Below are 15,108 nucleotides of genomic sequence, written 5' to 3'. Positions count from 1 at the left end.
CCTCCTCCCAGCACTTCTATGTTTTTTATTAATTGACCAGCGCAGTGCTTACCAAAGAATGACTCAACTCTGTACTCACTTTGCTTCCTCGATGACTCAATCCTGTTCTCGCACTTTGGATATTCCTTAACCACAATAAAACTATCATATTATCATTACAATCGCAAAGCTACACCCACACACCACACCAAAAAAACACCACCAACTCCACATTTCCGTTGATAAACAGGCATTTTTATTTTATTGTGTCCCTCAAGATACACTGAGCAGTGCTGCTCACTTTGAATTATTCATGTCATACAAGTCAGAAAAGAGACATCAGTTAGGTTTACAGCTCCAATAAAGCCACAGCACAGAAATGAAGCAGCTGAAACTTACAAGAAAAAGCTTTTTGCAGAATAGGTGGTGCAGTGAATAAGACAGTTAAAAGGATTTAGGAAGTTTAACATCGATGTGAGCAAACATATAGATCTCTGCTTTTATTTCTCACGTCAATAATTGCATTATTTCTACAGGGTAAGGTGGATGTGTTTGAACAGATTGTTCTTCTCTTCATCTCGTCCTCTCCAACTCGTCTTAACGGAACTGGAGTGGACTCACGCGCAGACCGATCACATCTTTGCCAATCTCAGTCACCTGGAAAATAAGAGGAAATTAAAGGTTTGAAAGGAGGAAACAAAAGATAAGATCATCTAACGAATCTCTTTTTCTGGGTTTTTCTGATGAAACAAATGCATGGTTTATGACTCACAAATAAATCAGAATAAATCAGATATAAATTTAAATTTATATTTGACAATCTGTGAAAAAAGTACGTTTTTCAGAATGTGTGTTCCTTATACACAAATACTACCCTACCTCAATAGATGTCCTGCATATACAATGCATATATTTGTTCCTTAGATCAGTAAAATTTGTCCCTACTAAGAGACTATATATACACAAGAGACACAGGAAGGCTGTCCCTAGTCCCGACATACCTGTGTGACCCTGCAGATCTGGCCTTTGTACGTAGGGCAGTAGCAGGCTCCAGACAGAGGGCACTTCTCAACAGGACGTCCACGGTACAGAGGGACGAAGGAGGCAGCGCACAGGTCAAATGGATTGTGGGGGTCGTAGTTCAACTGGTGTGCGTCTGTCAGGGTCTTCTCACAGGCAGCCAAAATCTTGCGAGTCTGAATTTAAGGGAGAGATTTGACATGATGGTAAGAGATGAGAAAGGAGAACAGGAGACAAACCAAGCCTGCTTTGGTGAGTTTTATTTAGTTTATGTCGAGTTTGAACCAAGTGTGTTTCACAAAGAGTTAATGAGGCAGTTAAGCTCGTCTTAGTAAAAAGAGAGGAACTTGAATTCAGGAGGTGTATGGTTGTATTTTCTGGTGGGTAAGGAAAACATCTGTAAGAGTTTTTCCGTTCTTGGCAATTTGTGAGTTTATTTTTTTCATTTATTGCAGCTTGTAAAACTTAGTGAACTCTGCGCTCGCTTATATCTCCCAGCTGAAACTATGGGGGCGCACAGTGACCCTATAAAACTGAAAACTGCTTGAATATAAATGAAAATACTGTGAAATTAAGCTATGGGCGTCACAACCAACCTGCTGTGCAACATTGGGATTTGGCCCCAGCTCGAGCAGGCGCCGTGCAAAGCCTGCGGCGGTCTTGAAGTTCCGCAGTTTGAAGAAGAGGTTCAGAGCTGTGCGCAACACCAGCACCATGTGGACTGGCTGGAGATTACAGTGGGTGAAATAAGCAGCCATCTGTAAGGGAAGAAAAATCACACATATAAATGAGAAAATTAGAAGTTAATAACCAGTCAACAAAAACAGCATTGACATGAAATCAAGGCAACAGATATTTACCTCACACAGCCTCTTCTGCTCATCCAATGTGTCTTTAGGCAACTTCTTCCTTTCCGTCTCCATGGTAAGACCCACTATGTACTCTTTGCAAATTGTGATCAGCTGCTGAGCCTGAAACACACATAGCCATATTACTTTCTTTAGAATGCATATGCACAAAGAGCATCCTGCAGCCAAACATGGGCCTGCAGGAAACATTGCAATAATCTGTGCTGCATTTGGAGTTTATTGTGATTCAAAGCAGATTTAGTGCTCACTTCTGCAATTTCCTGCTTGTTGTCAACCACCAGCAGAGGTACAGACAGCAGGATGGCTCTGAATCGCTCGACAGCTTCCTCAAATCGCCCGGCCGTGGTCAGCTGGTAGCATTGCTGCAGGCGGGCGATGAGGTCGGAGAGGCGCAGGCCCACAGCGGGCAGTCCTTGCTTTGCCCCACAGTCCTAAAAAATAAAATACTTAAATATTGGCATATTTACATTTACAAAAAAGGGGGTTAGAAACAAAAACACAGATGTATTCCAAGAGTATGTTTGAAATCATATGTATCACTCGCTGTACCTTCCAGTTTCTCTGGGGATGGCCGCGCAGGCAGGGCAGTGAAGGCAGCCCCAGGTAGCAGGTGCGACCTCTGGACAGAGTCTGCATGAATAGCGACTTGTAGGGTCCAAAGCTCACAACTCCCACCTGGTCGTGGAGCAACTGTGGTAAAGAGGGGGAACAGAACATGTCAGTATAATGCATGAGTTGGTCACAATATTCTAAAAACCTTAAAATTGTGTACATACTCTCATGGCAGTTTCGAAAGAGCCAGCCAGGATGTGGTCCACCGGCAGCTGAGAGTTGTTGCACCACATCTGTGTGGGACTCATGCCCTTGGTCGGTGGGACGAAGAAGCCGTCTTCTGCTCCTCCTCCTCCACCAGCCGGAATGTCCTGATGGTTGGGAGATAGGCATTTTAATAAGAAATTTTAACAGTTTGAGTATGAGAACAGATAACTGGGGTGTCTACAGGTATCAGACAATTACATTTGAAGCATTTTAAGACCTTTTCAAGATCATTTTTAGCCAAAGTTGAGACAGATTTTTGGACAAATCTGTTTCTTATTCCAAGCATTGCAGGTAAGTATTAAGGGAATCTGGTCCCGTGCTGAGGTAGGTTTTTATTTAGGAAGGGTATCATCCGAAATGTGGACTTTCACGCGAAAGAGCCTGAATATTTTTTTACCAAAAACATTTTTTTTGAAGATGGAATAATGAAACAAAAAAAAGGCTATGGCATCTCACAATTTAAATTTAAGATTTTTTAATCTTAGATCTAACATTTATAAAACTACATTTAACACTTTTAAAAAGGAACTACAGAACCCTGGATAAAGCTGGCAAAACATGGGCTTGTCGCCTCAAAAAGACCTGATGTGAAATTTATTCCCATTATTCTTGTCTCTAGCGTTAGCTCTGTTTTATTAGCAGTGTGATTTATAATGACGTAGCTCCTCTCACCAGCTCTGGAGGAAGGTCCAGGTCTTCCTCCACCTCCCAGCCTCCTCCCTCCTCTTTTCCAAGTCCTTCATCCCCTAATCCTTCCTGGGCATCCATGAAGCCATCTGAGAGACAGAGAGATGAAAAGGTGACTATCAGTTTATACAACATTGCAGTATTGATGTTTGCTCACTGAAAGATCAGGTTAAAACCGTCTCAAGTTACACTACAATTACCTTCATCCAGCTGAAGCTCTGCATCGTCCCCCCAGCCCTCGCCTCCTGAGGCATCCATGTCCAGGTCGGCAGCCATCTGACCTGCCTTCCCTACAACAGAAAAAAAAAGTTCTCACTCAATAGCCATAGGTTTCCACAAACATTGACAGTATGTTTTTATATTAAATGTATTGTGATTACATACGGTATGCCCTTATCTGAATCTGTTATCTGACTCACCCTTTGCTGCAATGGCTCCCTCGAAGAAGCCCTTTGAAACAGTGAGCAGAGGCCAGTTAGTGTCCAGGGGGTTGATGGGTGGAGGAGGCTGCAGCAGCTGTGCATTGGGATCAACCTCTGGCACCTACAAGACACAAGACCCACCATTATTTTATCAAAGGTAAAATAGCTACGCTACACTGACCGCATGCTACTGTTGTCACGTGCATGAAGGTAATAGTAATGTTTTCTCAACACACCGTCTCCTTTTCTGGGTCAAAGGTCTCCTTTAGTGACTCAGCTTCTTCATCCAGCCCATGAGTGGCTGCAGTCAGGTAAGCCAGAGACTCTGGAAATACAACAAACGGTTTAATTCAGCTCAATTATTGCTTATATTATCTTTTATTACCTCCACCAAGGAGGTTGTGTTTTTTACTCATGTCTGTTTATTGGTTGGTTGGTTGGTTTGTCAGCAGGATTACATAAAAACTACTATACAGATTTCCACCAAACTTAAATGGAGGATGGGTCTCGGCCCAAAATAAGAGTGGACGTGATGAGGATGACACTTGAACTCACTCTGTCCACAGTTCTTCAGGATACGGACCCTCTCACTGACATCTCCCAGGTAGAGAGCTGCCTGGTAGTGACCACTCATGTCCTTCCTTATCTCAGCTATAAACAAAGAGTACACAAATGTTAGTTCACTGACATACAAGACACACTAACTTCATCAGGGCCAACTAAAAAATCCCTTAATAAACAGAGTTTCAATCTCTCACCGATCTTCATCATCTTGCGCAACTTTGCCAGGTTGCCAGTGATGAGGTAGAGGAAGGTGAGCTTGTCAAAGCTCTTTGTCCTCTGGTAGCACATTTCCACAACCTGGTGGTGACCCTGCAGCAGGGCTGCTTCACCCAGACGCTCCCAGCAGCTGCGCTCATCCAGGGCTTTGGCTGCCTCCAGAGCCACCTGGAAGAGAAATGTTATTAAAAAAATGAACCAGACAGCAGAAAGGAGCTGATAGAGCAAATTTTGGCTCATCAGAAAATGTATGAGCATCATCAACGTGTATGAAAAAAACATTACAAAACATAAAAAAGTGCAAGTCAAAAATTAGAAACAGTGCCCTTTTTCTATGGTTTGTCATCAGCAGCTCACCTCGATGTTTCCACACTCCAGAGCCAGACTAAAGCGAGTCTTCTCATCTTTGACAAAGTGCAGCGCCACCTCAGGGTAACCCTTCTTTTGCAGGTAGGCGATGATGGACTGACCCACCAGCTTGGCATTACGCACCATGTGGAGCACCTGGAGGGACGAGGATAAGAGGAATGATGTAAAACCAGTAATGTTTCGAGATTAAAAATTTCTATTAAATTTAGATTAGAGATGGAAAATCCTTGTCATCATCCTTCAGAAGCAAATACAGTGTACTCCAATAGTTAATTCAAAGACCCACCTCATCATATTTGCGGTTGACCAAGGCCAGCTTGAAGCGGTACTCTGTGGGGTCGATGGTGAGGACGCGCGGCCTGCACTCCCTGTCCAGACAGTAAACACTGTTTCCTCTCACACGGGTCACATAGATGGGCAGGTCCAGAGTCCGGATGATGCCATGATCACTACAGGGAAACACAATGAAAGTTCCACATTACGTCACGTTTTCAGAAAATACCCCATCACCAGTTGTGTGCTTTTGTAACTGTAAAACCTTTAAATATGATGTTGCTGGTTTCCTTGATTAGGGAAGACACAGTAAAGACAAAACTTATGTGGACAAATGATATATATTAAGAATGTAGTAGTGCAACATGAGTGAAGTGTTTGTGGAGAAAGAAACTTAAATTTCCCTTCTAAAGAAGACTGTATCCTGTGTTGCAGGTTGCTTTGCACTATAAAAACTGATTTTATCTTTGAAATGAGGTCAGTAAGACACCAAGCGGAAAACGTGTGCCTATCACGAGTCTGGTACATTTGTCTTCACTTTCTGAAATCAGTGCCATCTCAGAAAGATTTTTTCCTGTTCTACTAGTTTCCTTGTAAAAGTTAAACTAACAGGTGAGTGTTTGGCTCGACAAAATGAGACTTGTGACAAGTGTTACGTCGAATGAACTTTTAAAAGCAGCACATACCCTGAGGTGAGGGCGTATTTGATGTGGTTGGAGGTGGTGTAGATGAAAACTCCACTCTCGTCCCAGGCTCCACTCTTCACTCTGATGTTCTCATGAATGTTGCACAGACTCTCCAGCTTACGGTTGCAGATCATGATGGCTGAGGAAAGAAAAACAGAGCAAGGGAGATTAAGACATTGTGGATTCTTTCAGATCACTTAAGATCAACATCACGCATACTGACATTGGCGGTTTTGTTTGGAACAAGTCAAATTCACTTAGCTGTACTAAAACCTTTCATAAAGTAATTAACAGAGCTTTTACAGACATCCATAAATCAATCTTGAATCAATTAAACAAAGCATCCTCTTCTCTGTTTGAGCTACTTTGACCTTTTAGAATAATCTGATGCATAAAAACGTATGTGAAGGACCTATTTTTTACCATTTTCCCCAGAAAATGATTTTAGCAGCCTTCTTTTAAGAATGGTTGAAATCAAATTAGTGCCTGTGCCTGGTTATACTAATGCAGCCCAAACGGGGCTCATGTCTCAGTGATGTTTCAGAACCTCCACTTTGGCAGCAAAAACAGGTTTTGAGGACAGAGCAAGATTAAGATGTTGTGACTTTGTGATAAGTATCTTGTCTTATCTACCCACCATGTTTAGCCAGCAGAGCCACGTGGCTGGTGTCGGCACTCCACACCACGTACTTGACCTTGGCGATCTTAACGGTGGCCAGGGAGCGTTTCTGCTGCACGTCGAACAGTGTGACACCATCGGCATCACGCAGCAGCAGCGAGCCTGTCCCGGCGTAGAAGATTTCCTCGCAGCTCGGCACCTGAACTTTCTTCACAATTTCATTCTTCAGGTTCTTAATCAGCAGCTAGAAAACGAGAAAGAAATGTTACTGGAAGAGCTGATTTCAAGTTAGATAAACAGAGAGCAATGATAAAAAGATCAAAAGACAATTCAAAACAATAACTCTTTTTCAAGAATTAGAAGTCATCAAAAAAATACTACTTTAATGATTATAATGTGCAATGAAGACCTTATGTACTGTGAACTAAGAACTAACTTAAATCTTTTGTCACATATCTCACTTTTAACGATTAAAAAAAATGTAATTAATTAAAAATTGAACTTTTTCTACTCTTCAAAATTTGTATTTATTTTTTGCTTATTGCTCATGAATTACATTGTATGATTGAAAATATATTAAACAGAAAAATACCAGTTTCAATTTCAAAACTTTAGACTTCTCCATTTGAGGATTAATGTCCCTGACTGACCTTTCACTAGTCAATCACATAGATCACAACTAATAATATCAAACTATGGATGACAGAAGAACGTTTCGTCAATCACTCCCATATTTTTTAAGAATTCCTTATACTTTTTTACTTTAGAGATCCTTGTCAAGATATTACTCTGTTCTTTTTCAAAACATTGCACTACTTTCTAGACCTACAAATGGACTCACCGAGTGCATGCGGTCCAGGACAGCAAATCTGTTCCTGGCCACCCAGACTGCAGTCAGACCAGAGGACCTCTTCCCCTCTGGTGCTGAGGAAAAGACAAGATTCTGTGTTACTTTATTTAACATATACAGTATTTCAAAAATGATCCATCTTGCTGGCATCCAATAAACAATTTTACCAGAGTAACAGCAAAGACACAGTAGACAATAAGACATGACATTTAACTACACAAAATCAGTCAATAGAGATCAAAAATAATGACAGGTAATTCACTGTTTACACAAAGCAAAACATGAGTAAAAACAGAATGTTTGAAGTGAGGAGTGTCTTTACCATCAGGGTTCTGAGAGTCACTTTCTTTGGGAATAGAGTAAAGGTCATAGGTGCTGTTCTCAAGGTTGGTTGCCCTCTGCAGGAGGCAAAGAGCATTACATACAATATATATTTAAAAAAAATAAAATAAAATAACTTGAGTGCCTGTTTATACCATTAAGGGATTAACAGGTTTTTTTTAAGAGACACTTACAGTGCAGAGCAGGACAGCATTCTCAGCAGGGTTGTAAGACATGCTGAACACCGGGAACTTAGACCCACTAGGATAAGAAAATATATAAAACACAGCACGTTACACTCACTAGTATCCAAATACTTCAACAGCCTTAAATCGGTCAGAATAAGGTTGTGTTTTGGTTGCACTCCGTGTCACAAATATGAGAAATGACCTACCTGCGTAGCTGCATGACAGCAGTGTCCTTGCTGCTGTTGAAGTCCAACTGGCGGAGGAAACGGTCTTTCACGTAGTACAGCATGTTGCCGTGAACGGCATATGCGGGACGTTCACGCTCCAGCTTGAACACAATCATGCCGCTGTCATGACCTGAGACACAGACCGACTATGAGTGCAATCATCACATTTTCATAGTTACAAACTGAAAAATCTTACACACAAATTTAGCAATTTTTGGTATTTTGCGGCAGGATGATCCGTAAACTTTCGTACTCAAACATGACCTTTGACTCCCTTTGACTTTGTTAAACTTGTACAGACACAGACGCTTTCACCACCTACCAGCAGCAAACAGGTTGAGGTTTGGGTGAGCCCCCAGCACCCAGAAGCGATCGTGGTCCCGGCGGAAGGTCTGCACTCCAGTCCTTTTGGACATATCCCACACCCGGATGCTCTTGTCCTCAGAGTTGGACAGGATGAGCTCCTGGCGCGGGTGGAAGACGGCACAGGACACATTGTTGTAGTGACCACGGCATGTATCCAGTTCCCATGCTTTAGATTCTGGACCGGGGGAGAAGGAGACCACAGAAGGAAATCATAAATGGTAGAAAAAGAGACAACAGACAAGCCATCTTTAGTGAAAAGAATCATTTCAGTTAATGTTTACTTTTATAATGTATATCTATACTTTAAAGTGAATAAATAACATCAGGGCTTCAGTTATAATGGACACTGCTTTTAACTAGTGACTTCTGAGTCACTTACCATTCATTCTCCAGATCTTGACCTGCCTGTCATCAGCTCCGGACACGATGAGAGGCATGCTGGGGTGAAAAGCAGCCCAGTTGACCCCTCGGTCGTGACCCTGGACACAGATATACAAAGTCACGTCACACAAACCCAAACAAAGATCCATCAGCTATGCCAGCACTGAGGCAAAGGACTGAAAACTTTACGAAGATGAAAGAACAGACTGTCCTTTCTGAAAAAAAAAGCAAAAAAACATTTTCACTAGTTCACATTTCTCTTTTTAGAATTACGGAAAAATGTGTTTATTAAAAGTTCACAGAGAAGTTAGGACACAACCAGACACAGTCGCACTCATCTTTGCACCTTCACTACACCTCCATTGGCGGAGGAGAAGTCCAAAGATGAGAGTGTGACTGTGTCTGGTTGTGTCTCAATTTTCCATTGCTTTCATTGGACGACACACCCCTGTTATTAATGTCATTTTATTTCCTTGGGTGGGACATTTCTGGACATTGAGGAGTAATAACTCAGGACTCAAAAAGACACAGAAGTACATGGCGTAATTTAGTGAGCTTCCCAAAACTAATTTATTTGGTATTTTCCATGAACTGGACTGAAACTAGGAATCAGTGACGATTTGGAAACTCTTTGTACAATGCTGGGCTTGTTTCTCTTCAGCTTTTCAGTGAACACAGTAACGTTTTACACTAATATGCCACCTAATTTAACCACTATTAGCGATTTCTGAACCATAGTGGCTTCAGGCAAAAGAGCGATACAGTTAAGACAGTTTGTGACAAGAGGGTGGCAGAGAGGCCATCAGTTAAATCCTTTCTGAACACCAACAGGCACAATCCAGTGAGCACAACACACAAAGAATGTTAAAGGTTGCTTAACTCTAACAACAAGCACACTGCTCACCTCGAGAACATGCTTGACAACGGCATCCGAAGCACCAAACAAGTCGACACCAGAGATGCCGCGCACCTCTGTCTCCACAGCGCCTGGAGACAGGTTCTTCTTCCTCAGACCTGGAACCAACATTCAGGGAATCGCATGCAAGGAAGGAGCCATATTCATGTTACACAGGGCACAATCACAGTACAGGGGGGAGGAACAACACATGTGAAAAAAAAAGAAAAAGAAAAAAAAAAAAGGGGCAAATTATTAGAATGATCAAATATGAAGCAATATCACAGGAGAAGAGTGACAGAAGAGGGGAATTATAAGGAGGGAGAACTGTTGGACTACTGAACACACACACACAGGCTGAAACACAACAATGTAACCTCTGCTCTCTCATTCCATACCAGCTTGAGTCTGGAAACAATCATGGCTGTGACAGTGCTGTTGATTGGGTTAATGAATCATTCGCATACAGAAGAAAACCACAATTACTCATGATCTGATTGGACAGCAGTGCAAGATACCGATTAATTCCCAGACTCAAATGAGATCAGGAAAAAATGATCGAGAAAACACAGCTTGCATTAATGATTCTTGCCCATTGAAACGATGTGGTGAACAGATAGTTCAACAGAGATGATACAGGAGGCAGAGAAATGGCACTAGGAACCCATGTGCAGGTGTGGATGTTTCCAGGGAGAGCATGGGATAAGGAGGACGCAGGGAGCGAGTGGACTTGGCTGATGGGGTGGGTGGTGGTTGTAAAGGCGTGCTCTGATGGGGCGTTGGATGTCAGGAATATGAGAAGGTTTTTTTTGTTTTCTTAGCGGTTCATGCATGTTACTGCACAGATGTTTGAGTCACATGCAGAGTTAATGGAATCTGACATGTCAGAGTTTTGGGTTAGGAATGAAGTCAGTAACAATATGGTGACTTCAGCGACAAGAAATATAAACACTGCTGTATATTTCATGTTAGATTTTGAGTAGCTGAGCAAATGTCATGCCAGGGGGAGTATAAAAACATTTCAAAATCAATACTGAGGAGGTTCAAGTTTTGTAAGACATACACTTTCAAACAAGTTAGTAGTTAGCCTGTTTTGTTTTTTTTGATGCAATAAGAAGATGGTAAACAAAACTGTATGGGAAGCAGTATGAACTTCCTATAATGAAAGCATGAGTGCAAAGTGAGCCATTCTCTCATGCATGGACACTGTGGAAGTAACAAGGTGAGTCAAGAGTGAAAGTTATACGCTCTGCCATGACGTCTCATGATGTAGAAGTTCATTAAAACTGTACGTATATATGCAATCATGCCCAATGCGAGAAAATGTGAAATCCCAAGGACAAGAAAGACAGTTACAGAGCGATCTTATGCATGTTCACATGTAAGAAAGTGACAGAGTAGATGTGAGCCAGTTAATTTAGTGAGAAGACAACAAAGAAGAAGCAAGAACAAACAAACAGAGATAGATTTTAAGAGCATGCAAAGGCACAGAAACACCTCTCCAGTTTTCAATTTTTTTTAACCACATCCCTCTGATCTTCATTTACTTCTCCAGAACTTATTTACAGTGCAGTAATTCATTAATAAATACAACACTGTAAATTTGTTCAGACAAAATAACTAAAACACTGTCTGTCTATCCTGAAAGGAGAGGTGTTTCTGCAAACAGCCCACAGAGATTTGTCCTCTACATACAGGAGAGGAAGAAGAGGCAGTGCAGGACTTGATATTCATCCTGTTCCTGCTTCTTCCTCGTCCTTCATACCACCCTGCCCTCCCACCCCTTTATCAACCCAGCCTGCTGTCCTCTGTTCCACCGTCCCCAGGCCCTCACCGGAAATATCCCACACTCGCACGGTCTGGTCCAGACTGGCGGACACCACCAGGTCCTCAGATGGGTGGAACTGGGCGCACATCACATAGTGGTTATGGCCAGTCAGCACACTGTGATGAGGAGGAAAGAAGAGATATATTCAATATTCAGTATCAACTTTTAAAATTGTGTTTCTGAGTGTAAAAAACCTCAGTGTGTCTTACCAGACGCAGGTCCTGGACTGCCAGTTCCAGATGCGAATAGTCTGGTCATCCGAGGCACTAAGGATCCAGGGGTACTCCTACGGACAGGAAAATGATTGAATAAATAATGAACTCATTCTGTGCCTTGAGATCAGTGATAAAATACATAGGAAGCAGACGTAGTTAAATGTGGCTGAACAACTCACATGGTGGAAGAAGGTGGTTCTGATGTAGTCAAGATGTCCAAGGAGAGTGAAGAGGCAGCGCCTCAGCTTGTAGTTCCACACCTGGTCAAAACAGGAATATTTACTCAGCATATACATGTTTAATATATTAATGTAGGGTGCAAAATTAACGTGATATTTGGGGCAAATACCAACACCGATATTGAGTAGTAGAAAAGATTCTGATATCAGCAATCTTGGCCGATACACACACATTTAGCAACAATTCCTCAAATGTGGTTATGAAGCACTTGTGACAAAGATATAGCTATGATAAAACAATACTGCAACTTTTTTGTCTACTTGCCAAACGACGAGTAGTATTCAAATTTAAAGCCACTCAATAGATGACCAGTTATTTTGGCTTGTGAGTGAAACAAATCTACCAGCCACTAGCATATCTTAGTAGATCTTTGTTCATTTTGTGCCCTGGATGTAATTGAATAATAATGATACGTAATATTAATAGATATCTTAATCTACAAGACATAACAGCACCATGATGAATGAACAGACCATTAAGTATCACAATCTTTGACATTTAAAAGACTGACAGATGCATATAAACAAAATATCTGGTGCAGAACAGCATTGCAAAACATGCATCTTATTCCCTCAAACCTGTCAAATTCATGACATTTGTACATAGTAACATGTGAGTCCAAAAGCTGCCTCACCTTGATTTTGTAGTCGTCTCCCCCAGACACAAACAGAGGCTGCTGTTTGTGGAAATCAATTCCTCTAACGGGGCCTGTGTGTGAAGACACATCAGTAACAATACATATCTATCGAGAATACAATGAATAAAATTATAATACACTGTATCAGCTATCATCACTGGCTTACCATCATGCTCGTCAAACTTGTCAATCAGAGTACACATCCGATAGTCCCACAGCTGGATGACTCCGTTGTGCAAACTTGCAAGAACCCATGGCCTCTTGGGATGGAAACTAAGGCCTGAAATACATTACAGTTGATCACGTATCTTATAATATCAGGTATGAACAGGGCATTAGATTTCAGTCGATGAGAGGTCAGCTTTGTATGAGCAAGGAAAACATATCTAGTGGTTAAGTTTAGCGAACACTAGCCAGTGTACTTCGTTACGCTAGCTAGATAGCTAAAGAAATGTACACGTAGTGTTCATTCAACATCAATACAGTTACAGGACATAAGACGTGGAATAAATGATTTCATGTTAGAGTTAGTGATACATAAACCTCTCGAAACAAACAACTGAGTTATTAACAGTGAAAAGGATAAATAATTGAACCGGTTAACGTCAGCTAGCTCACATTAGCTCCTATGCTAACTACAGCTGGTAAACTCTTACCTTTGACACGGGCCGACTTCGTTTCAAATTTTGTCAACATCGTCACTTGACAGTTATACACGTCGCAATTTTAATGCTGCGATAAAATATGACTCCACACGAAGTGTAAAAACAACTCAAATACTCCAGACAGGTGAGCTCAGGCGGCCTGATCGCCTTCGCCCATTTAGCTGATTCTCCTTTTTCCTGACACGTAGCTCGTTTTGTCTTCCGGTTGTGAACAATAAAGTTGTACAGTGAAAGGTTGACGCAGAAAGCTCCACGGCGGCGGCAGCTAGAAATACAACACATAGAACTGAAGTGACACGAACCGTATTAGACGATATAAGTATGCCTACTCTAAATAATCTAATTCTATACAGCACCACATTAGAATTTACAAGCCCCTTTATTATCTTGTACATGTTTAAATTTCATTTTTTTTCTCAGCACTTTTTGGACTTTCCATCCATGTTAGCTTAAATGCACCATTTTGTAGCTGTTCTGGTGCTTTCAGTCATATCACATGATCTTCATGTTCTCTGAAACAAAGAAAACCTTGAACATGAACAATTATGACAACTGGATAGACTCAGATATTGTCAAAAGCTCCACAATAGCTCCTTAATGGATCGTGGTGCAATAAGGATTTAAATGTTGAGCATGAATGTTTATAACACACTAAGGAAGGAAATGAAAAAAAAATCTTAACTCAAGATCAACTTAATGTCTGTAGTTTCAACTGCATCTCATGGTCTTCATCGGTTGACAAAGTGAAAAAGTGCTCAACAGTACTAGCTAAGAAAACTTTAGTACTAGCTAAGAAAACTTTAATAAGAAAGAGCTAGTAAGTGGAAAGGGGCACTATGCAGTTTTGGAGAAGAAATTCCAACTCTGAATTTTAATATTTACAATGTTAATGAGGTAATCAAACAAACTCAGAAATATTTATTTTGTCTATAACTGAATAAACAAGCTGTTCTCAGAGGAAAATAAGGTCCCCAGAATGTTTGAAGCTAGAAGGGTGGCAGGGTCCGCCACATATAAACAAAGTAAAACAGTGTGAAATTGCGTTGTCCTTTAAGGTTAGTTTGTTTGTTCAGTTTATTTAATCATGAAAATGAAGAGTTTATTTATCTAGTTTGTTTAGGCATAAACAATCAATCAATGAAACCTTTCTCTTTTTATTAAAATTTCTGCCCCAAAACTACATAGTTCACCTTTGAGATTTGAGAAGTATAGCATTTACAGTAGATTCGCTACTTAAAAAGAATAACATGTAAGTACATCATTATAGTAAAATGAAATAACAAAAAGCAAAATAAAGATTACTGTAAGCAGCATTTTGATGATGTAGCTGGTTGAGGTGGACCAAATTTGAACTAATTCAAATATAAACCTTGTTACCGCAGATCATTAATATTAATAATTTCTACATATGTATATAAATACTGAATATTTATACAAAGATATATCTTGTTTAATATTTTTACCCTGCTTTATGCTCTTATGTTGAACATATATTAATTTCATTGCACTCTGGTCTGATGCCCACCCACTCTTCAGATTTTTTTTTGCTCTGTGTTTTGTTTGATTACGCCGGTTTTATGTTCTTGTCTTACATAAAATGCTTTTTTAAGTGTACTTCTTATAGTTAAAATGACCAAAAGGTTTGAATCTTTATACACACTACTGGATAGTTTATAATTCATACAGCATCTTTCATACATAAAATGCAGCTCAAAGTGCTTTTTGGCATCAAAAATAAGATAAAGAGTAAGCAAAATAGAGCAATACATCAT

The 15,108-nt window shown here is 40.7% G+C and overlaps 1 protein-coding gene across 1 annotated transcript; it reads right to left on the bottom strand.

Moving 5' to 3' along the window:
• Nucleotides 1-212: 212 nt before the first annotated feature.
• On the bottom strand, nucleotides 213-13,529 carry copa (COPI coat complex subunit alpha). The gene is made up of 30 exons (XM_084368626.1): nucleotides 13,328-13,529; nucleotides 12,838-12,951; nucleotides 12,669-12,742; nucleotides 11,974-12,054; nucleotides 11,789-11,865; nucleotides 11,586-11,695; nucleotides 9,761-9,870; nucleotides 8,855-8,954; nucleotides 8,432-8,650; nucleotides 8,089-8,239; nucleotides 7,889-7,955; nucleotides 7,696-7,771; nucleotides 7,365-7,447; nucleotides 6,542-6,767; nucleotides 5,905-6,043; nucleotides 5,232-5,394; nucleotides 4,934-5,080; nucleotides 4,555-4,744; nucleotides 4,352-4,447; nucleotides 4,033-4,121; nucleotides 3,794-3,917; nucleotides 3,575-3,664; nucleotides 3,360-3,463; nucleotides 2,645-2,791; nucleotides 2,418-2,558; nucleotides 2,117-2,299; nucleotides 1,860-1,970; nucleotides 1,596-1,757; nucleotides 981-1,175; nucleotides 213-636 (listed from the first exon to the last, which is right to left on the bottom strand). The coding sequence occupies exons 1-30, from the start codon at nucleotides 13,365-13,367 to the stop codon at nucleotides 577-579; spliced, it is 3,669 nt and encodes a 1,222-aa protein (XP_084224752.1). The 5' UTR covers nucleotides 13,368-13,529; the 3' UTR covers nucleotides 213-576.
• Between the last annotated feature and the right edge of the window lie 1,579 nt (nucleotides 13,530-15,108).

Source organism: Pagrus pagrus (assembly GCF_965226575.1).
Source record: "Pagrus pagrus genome assembly, chromosome: 12".
Lineage (NCBI taxonomy): Eukaryota > Metazoa > Chordata > Actinopteri > Spariformes > Sparidae > Pagrus > Pagrus pagrus.
Note: the sequence above shows the minus strand (reverse complement) of the source record. Positions and strands in the feature narration are given on the sequence as shown.

Bases quoted from the DNA above. Each gene is read 5' to 3' on its own strand.
- copa (XM_084368626.1), bottom strand. From the start codon at position 13,367: ATGTTGACAAAATTTGAAACGAAGTCGGCCCGTGTCAAAG. The intron at 8,651-8,854 runs GTAAGTGACTCA...CCCCCGGTCCAG, and splicing joins CAAGATCTGGAGAATGAATG to AATCTAAAGCATGGGAACTG. The intron at 2,300-2,417 runs GTACAGCGAGTG...TTTATTTTTTAG, and splicing joins ATCCCCAGAGAAACTGGAAG to GACTGTGGGGCAAAGCAAGG.